Here is a 7,813-nt window from a genome sequence, read left to right as displayed (position 1 = left end):
GTTTATAGTGTTGATTTAAAGCACATGCGTCAAACTAGTTCCAGAAAGGGCCGTGTGGCTGCTGGTTATCTTTCCACCCAAGCAGTAGCACACCAGACTCCATTCATCCCATCAAGACATCAGGTTAAGACTAGACTCACCTTGATGAGATAAATGGAGTCTGGTGTGCTACTGCTTGGGTGGAAAGAAAACCAGCAGCCACACGGCCCTTTCTGGAACTAGTTTGACGCATGTGCTTTAAATCAAGACTATAAACACATTTGTTTAGGATTGCCTTCGACTGCTCTAGTTAAACAGTCAAACTGAAACATCATTAGTTCAACTTTTTTATTTTCTTTAGTCCAACTGCTTTTAATGTTCTTTCTTGTTTCTGCATTTTTTGTATTATTTATTTTTTCTTCTACTTGCTTTGATTCTGTTTTATTTTCCTATATTTTAATCATGTAAAGCACTTTGCATTGTCTTTGCACTGAATTGTGCTATACAAATAAATTTGCCTTGCCTTGCCTTGCCTTGCTTTGCCTTGCTTACCAATGAGCCTACATTGTTATTCAAAGCATCTAAAAATATTTTAAAATGCACTTTTCTGAAATAAAAGGAGCCTAGGTGGTCATACCTCTCAAAAATGGAAGGCCAATACTTATTAGAATAGATGCTGTGTCAATTAACAAATGCTGTAATGAGTGAATGGATTGTTTTTCAGTGAGTATATTCCGTTTTTGTTAGAAGAGATAACAGTTTACCTTTACTTTCCCTTTTCTCATTTCAGGAAAAATACACAATATCATTTTAAATAACCAGGGAAAAGGGAAATCAGTGGAGGATGTTTGTGAGCACAAAGTTTCTGAGGTAGTAAAATGTGTTCTGCTAACATGGTTTTGGTTATTTTATAACAAAGTTGCTTTGTTTAAAACAAAAACAACTGTTTTTACAGCAATTATTTTTCTGTGAAAATCTATTTACTCTTTTCTTTTACTTTCTGAGCCAAATGAATAACTATGTATTGAATTCCTTTTCATATTATTACCTTCATGGTGCTAGCTTTAAGGGACTTTTTAACTCTAAAGGCTAAACAGGTTTACTGTTTGTGTAGTGTGGCAGTATTCTTGGAAGAGAGCTTTGACAGAGACATTACTGCAGTGCATTTGAATCCTACAGTCTTGCTACTCCTTACTGGAAAAACTGGTTTTAAAAGTCTTCAGCTTTTTAATTCTCGCTCAGTCTAGAAACTCTGGTTTCTAGACTGAGCGAGACTTCCCAGGTGTTTATTTGGCAACACTTGAATAACTTATTCTCTTTACTTTCCGCATTTCTGAATTTAAGAACTAAAAATAAATGTATTTCTCAGGCCATTTTGACTTAAAATTCCCACCTGCTGTCAAAACTCACCGAATATAAACACCACAGTGCTGATGAGAGGGAGGAGGCTCATAGCCGTTCCCTGGCTGGCCTGTAACATGCTCCCCAGCTCAGTGTGGGAGCTATAGGCGGGAGTTGTAATGTTTATAGCCGGACAAGGTGTGGTGTGGGAGATCATGGTTAGAGTCAGAGAGGACAGAAACATCAGCATGCTTGAAGTGTAAAGCAGGGCTTTACGTCCTGCCTTGTCCATCAGACTGGCTGCCACAGCAACAGAGAGGAGACGGACCGCACCCACAATGGCGGCGTCGTACCTCAAAGAGAGAAAGACAGGAAGCTGCTTTGAGTCGACATAACCCAAGCAAGTCATACAATTCAACAAAAGATCGGAGGAGCGATTCGCTTTTGTAGGATGTCCAACCTGGCCTCCAGTGTGACGTTGCTCTTGGCAAATATGGGCTCCAGGTATACAAGAATTGGCGTGATTCCGGTCATTTGTTGCAGGAAACGCATCACAACTGAGATCAGGATTGGCTTGTAATAGATGGGCGAGGCCAGTTGAGCCCAGGTGATTTTAACCTGTGTATTAATGCTGTGCTGGAGCAACAAAACAAAGCAAATATTCAATTATTCACAATGAAAATATTGAATTTTCGCTGATGTATTAAAAAACAACACAATTTTCATGTTCTTCTGCTCTACCTGTATGGCACTGATCTCTATGTTAGTGTTGTAGTTGCTGCCTCTCAGCCAGCGGAGAACTTTTTCTGCTTTCTGCACTTGGCCAAGGGAGAGTAGTCTCCTGGGGGAGGAGGGCATGAACGCCAGCAGAACAACCATAATCACTGCTGGCACGGACCCTGCCACCGCCAGCCAGCGCCATGGGACCACCAGACCTATACATCATAGGGTAACACAAACAAGGCATGCGGTAGAACAAAAGCACATAGCTGACATGCCCTCTTGACATGTCAAGGATATCTCTCTGTGACTCAGCAAAGAGAGAACAAAAATGCAGGTTGCCTGACCTGCTTCACATGTGAAACATGCTACTCTTTTTAGCATCATCCCTTTACTGCTCTTTAGCAAAAATCCCTTAGTGTGTTAATGCGGGTAAAATATATATTACCAAGGGCATAGAGTGTCAGGGTCCCAAACACAGCTGTGATCTGGGGGCAGGAGCCCAGAGCCCCTCTCACTTTTTTGTGGGAAATCTCGGAGATATAAACCTGTGGAATAAGCAGACAAAAAAAATCTTATATAGTTATAGATATAGAAAATGTTTTTGTTTAAAAAAAAATGGTTTGTAGGTAAAAGTTATGGCGAAGTGTGGTTGACTTCTTAGGATGCTCTGCACCTTGGTTTGGATTAACTGGGTATAAGACTGAGCATTATGTGTCACTGGTGGAAGGAAGAACCGTGTCTCTCTACTGGATCTGTGACTCAAAAGGAAACCAAAGAGAAGGAATGGATCAAAATACATAACTCACAGGAATTGATGCAGCAGTCATCCCGCCTGCAACACCAGTAAGGAACCGGCCTGTGTGGAGCATCCACAGGTTTACAGCTCCTCCCATCAGCATGTACCTGAAAGACACGTGTTAGGTACTATGTTACCAAACCTTTAACTTTTTAATCTGATGCAGACATTAAAACATCTATCCCTTTTAAGGTTTGAAATATTCCATTTTGTGTAAGTCATAAGAGTATCGCTAGCAGGCTGAAACGCAGTCAGGAGAAGTAGAAACATTTCAAAATTTAATTGTAATTGTCAGATTTAGGAAGAATAAGAATGTATGATCAGCAAACGAATGACTGAGCATTGAGATTGTTTCATTTCTTAGTATTTCTTTTCTGACCTATTGTTTGTTTTTGGGCTGACACAGAGAAATACCCACCCTGATGCTACTGACTGGATGAAAATCCAGTTTCACTATTATATTAAAACCATATCATTTAACTTTCAAGTTTAAAAAGTCTTTAAATTTTTTTCTTAGGTCTTTGATTTTCATTCTGCAAATCTATTCGTTATATCCACACATATAACCTTAGAACTAAACAAGCAAAACAATTTTTTTTTCATATACATTTAAATGTATGCAAAATCCGACAATTCTTTTGTATCTCTGCTTCTTTCTGTAAGTCTCCTTCTGTCTCTTCAAACCACAGAACCACACTGAGTCTGGTTCTGCTGGAGGTTTCTTTCTGTCAAAAGGGAGTTTTCCTCTCCACTGTCGCTAAAAGCATGCTTAGGATTGCCTTCAAGTCATGTAAAACTGTAACTAGAGCGTGTAACAAAAGTAATTTCCCTCTGGGATTATTAAAGTATTTCTGATTCTGATTCTGATTCTGAAGTCAAGGAGTCGATGCAATCAGCTGACTTTCTTTAGATAGAAAACGTTAAATCAGTCTGACTGTATGATCTGGTTGAATTGTCTCTGTAAAGTGCCTTGAGATGACATGTGTTGTGAATTGGCACTATATAAATGAACTGAAATGAAATCTTATATAGGATTTTATAATTGTTGTGTTTTGTTTATTTAAAAAGGGAAAGAGTGCACTGATAAAAATTATATGATCATTTGTATTAATATAATTTCATTAAATGTAAATATAAGGCATGGCTGAACCTAGCAAGAAACTGCTTTGGAATAAGAAGAGTTTAATTAAAATGAATAATTTTCTACATGCGATTTTTCAATTAAATTTAAGATCTTATATAAATAGAGATCTGTTTAGTTTTTCACATTTATAAAGCCATTGCATTGTTTCATTTTCTTTAATTAGATGGAAAATAATTTCCAAATTTAAGTATTAAGTTTAATCTCAGTGAGAATCATGCATTGTCTCCTAACATAAACATATAAGGGCTACGGTTTGCACCATGACATAACGTTGATATTAATAAGGTTTTTTTTTTTTTAAGTATTTTTGATATGTTCAGCTTTAAAAAAATCTGCTAAGTCAGGACGTAACATTTGCCATAACATATCTGTCAACCTCCATTTAACTTCATCTTGTTGGTTAAATTATGATCGTATCCACTGCATACATTGTAATATCACACTGTCCACATACAGCGAAAAAGATAATAAATTAGATGTAAAATTTCTAGTTTCAACTGCTTGTGAACAAAATACGGTACATGAATCATTGTAACAGTGAAAGAAAGTCTGTAGGCTGTTTGAGCAAAGGAGTTTGTCTATCAGGATTACTGTCAAATTCCTTCAGTATATGAACAACAACAATTAATTAGGGGAAAAGTCCTTAGCAGTGCAATGTTAAGAGTCTGTGGAAAGTTGGGAATAACTGAGGACCTTGTTTTTTCCCTCATGATTATGTCTGTTCCATAAAATTCTGCAACCCCTAAAAATAAATCAGAAAACGTTTGCAGATCTGCATTTCTGGGAATGCACTTTTTGTTTTAGAATTTTCATTTTCAAATCAGAATTATTTATACATTTATGATATTCATCCACTTATGTAAGCATTGATTTAGGGTTGGGTGATGTAAACATTTGGTCAAAAGGTTTATTTTTTCCTGTTTAATCTAAAACGATGGTTTATGGTGAGACCCACCCAGCAGTGGAGGGCACCGCCGACATCATGATGCTCATCTTCCTTCCAATCAGGTCATTGAGAAACATAGCCCCGAGGCCCCCAGCTGCTGCACCCAGAGAGTAGATGGACCCGAACCAGGCAGCCTGGTTGGTGTCCATCCTGAGCTGAGGGTCCGCATCAGGACCTTTAAATCTTGGGAGGACAGGGGATGAGTAGACCAGGGAGTAACCAAAGTTGAAGTTTCCCAGAACAGCAGAGAACACAGCAAGATACAGCCTGGCATTACTGATCTGTAACAACATCAGAGAGAGGAGATTAAAAACCATTAGAATGAAACATTATATGGGTTTAGGCTCATCTAAAACCACTACTGCTTTTGCCATCACCAGGTTTATTAAACTGTATTTTATTTTTTCCCATTAATCAAAGTAATGTCTATTATATTATATAAGTATAAAAAGCCAAGTCAGTCCAATGCATGTGTTTAAGCTTAGTTAGAACCGTTGAAAACATGTAAAGCTATACAAGTTACTTTTTCACATGACCTAAAAAACAACTACTGATCTGTGAAAAAACACACGCTTAATTCTGTCTGCACACACTCATTAGGAACCTGTTCAATTTAATACTACACTACAGTATCTTGCATGATATTCAGACTCCTTACTTTTAATAGTTTTTTTTTTTAGTCGAATGCACAAATTATAATGTATCTGCTAAAGCTTTTAATGTGAAAGAGAAACAGAAAGTGGTATGGAAATGTTAGAGGGTTTTCAAATTCTTTAACAAGTTACAAACTGAAAAGTGTGGTGTGCATCAACCCCTCACTTAAAACCTGGTACAAGAAAGCTGCCTAAGAAAGTAAGAAATCATATTTGCTCTGTTATAAAAACAGGTAGGAACCCACCAAGCATGTGGAAGATTGTAATCTATTCTAGATGCAGGTATCCAAACAAACATGCACAAACAAACTTGAAACCTTAATATTCAGAGATGCTCTTGATCTAAATACAGTATGTGCATGAATGTCATTCGTCACGATTTACATATCTATAAAGACTTTTCCAGCTTTTATTTGAACAAAAAATGTTCATCAACAACTGACTGAAGGGAAACTGAGCAGACAGTGTCAATATTTTTCTTTCCAGTTCGCAACTACCCAGAGGAAAATTGTACTGCTCAATGTTTGCTCTTCTAGATCATGAGACATATTTGAATTTCTTTTCTCAGCATCGATTAAATTTCAGTTTTGGCTCAAAAGTTTCTTGTGTGCCCCTCCTAAAATTCACTTGGAGAAATATGGTGAAGCGTCATAAGTTCAGATATTTTGCAAAACTTGAATTCACACATTCACACCCATATCGTAATCACAGCTGCCCTGGAGCTAACAAACAGAAGCAAATCTGCCATACACATATAGTTTAAGTCACTTGCCCAAGGACACATCAATATTGAAAGCTGGGGTTTGAACCCACAACCTTCTGGTTTAAGGGCAAATGTTCCTGTCAAAAAACCGAGTAATAGCGAGACAAAAAGGTGGATATGGAAATTGAGAGAGTGTCTCCACTTTGTTGAACAAAATTCATCCAAAAATGGATATATCTCTTTACAGCCAGGAATTAATGAAAATATGACACACAAATTATTCAAATCTTCTTTTGCCTTATAATCCTTTGTTGTGGTCATGCCAAAATATTTTATTTCTTCTTCCAGTGGGATTGCATTTAAGGTGCTTTACTGATAATCGTGTATTCTTTTAAGTCTTCCCCCAAAATAAGTATGAAAATTTAAAGTAACACCATCTTGACCAGGTGATTTGCCTATTGACATTTGTTTTACAGCAACATCTAACTCTTCTATTTGCATAACAGTGTTTAATGTTTTCCAAAAAGGATATTGAAGCTGTGATGAGACAAGATTTAGGTCATAGAGAAAGATCTCTGATTTTTTTGCTCGGGATCACAAGGAAACACAAAAGATGAGGAAGACTGAGAATTATATTTGAGCCTGATGAGATCTTGAAAGGAGACTAAACCAAGTTCTAGTACATTTTAATGTTCCAAAAGAAAAGCTGAGACACAGGAGAAATAAACCTAATTCTCATTTTGGTGCCACACATTAAACATCAGAATTCAGAATATGGAACATGTTTCAAAGTAATCTAACTCAGAAGTTGATGGGTTAATTGTGTATTTGGAGCCTGACATTTCTGCAACGGTCAAACAAGAGTTATAGAATTTATACAGAAAATGAGGAAGTTTGAATCAGTTAGAGATTAAATTTAACGAGATCTAAACAGACAACTTGTTTCCCACCTGTGAGTCTGATGATGCAGTTCTTCTCTTGAGCAGCGGCGTATTCTCTTCCATGTTTCTCTGGACTGCTGTGAAGCACCTCAACAACTATAAAGGTAACAGTTGGATTTCTGTGGTCTGTTTCAGGATTTGTAACCTTAACTTCCTGTGAGGGAGATTAACTATTGCATTACTTTATAAAACTATGCAGAACTTCCAAGGAAGCACAGAAAATCCCTCTAGTGCATCTGAAACCCAATGACAGTCCATCCTCCAAGAAAAGACTAAAGTGCCAAATAACAAAAAATCATATCTACCTCCTCCAAAGCTTTGGATCGTTTCTTTGTGGTCAGAGAGCAGGTCATGCATTTCCAAAATGACTCTAACAAACCATATCAGACAGTGAGAGACCACAACTATTCAAAACAAAACTGAAAGTTATATTCCAGTTTGTAACAGTGAACTTAAAGAGTGCCAGCATCAACTTCTGCTTTTCAAATGCAAATAAGGCCTCCTCAGTACACGCAGGTCATAACCGGGAAGCAGAGGGGTTGGATCAACTATCCTAGATTGGGCCATTCAGAAAGAAAGCAGAAGAA

At 37.3% G+C, this 7,813-nt stretch overlaps 1 protein-coding gene across 1 annotated transcript in view; it reads right to left on the bottom strand.

Annotated features, from left to right (window-relative positions):
* Positions 1-7,458, bottom strand: part of LOC107093523 (solute carrier family 2, facilitated glucose transporter member 6-like) — a 9,830-nt gene extending 2,372 nt beyond the window's left edge. The window contains exons 1-7 of the mRNA XM_015388638.1: positions 7,236-7,458; positions 4,939-5,210; positions 2,850-2,946; positions 2,489-2,588; positions 2,062-2,255; positions 1,781-1,956; positions 1,390-1,673 (exon numbers count right to left, since the gene is read on the bottom strand). Coding sequence (XP_015244124.1) covers positions 1,390-1,673; positions 1,781-1,956; positions 2,062-2,255; positions 2,489-2,588; positions 2,850-2,946; positions 4,939-5,210; positions 7,236-7,289 — 1,177 coding nt within the window. The 5' untranslated portion in view covers positions 7,290-7,458. The remainder of the gene's footprint in view (positions 1-1,389; positions 1,674-1,780; positions 1,957-2,061; positions 2,256-2,488; positions 2,589-2,849; positions 2,947-4,938; positions 5,211-7,235) is intronic.
* Between the last annotated feature and the right edge of the window lie 355 nt (positions 7,459-7,813).

The sequence above is a fragment of the Cyprinodon variegatus genome, unplaced genomic scaffold, assembly GCF_000732505.1.
Source record: "Cyprinodon variegatus isolate N-32 unplaced genomic scaffold, C_variegatus-1.0 Scaffold431, whole genome shotgun sequence".
Classification (NCBI taxonomy): domain Eukaryota; kingdom Metazoa; phylum Chordata; class Actinopteri; order Cyprinodontiformes; family Cyprinodontidae; genus Cyprinodon; species Cyprinodon variegatus.
This window is presented reverse-complemented; position numbering and strand designations above follow the sequence as displayed.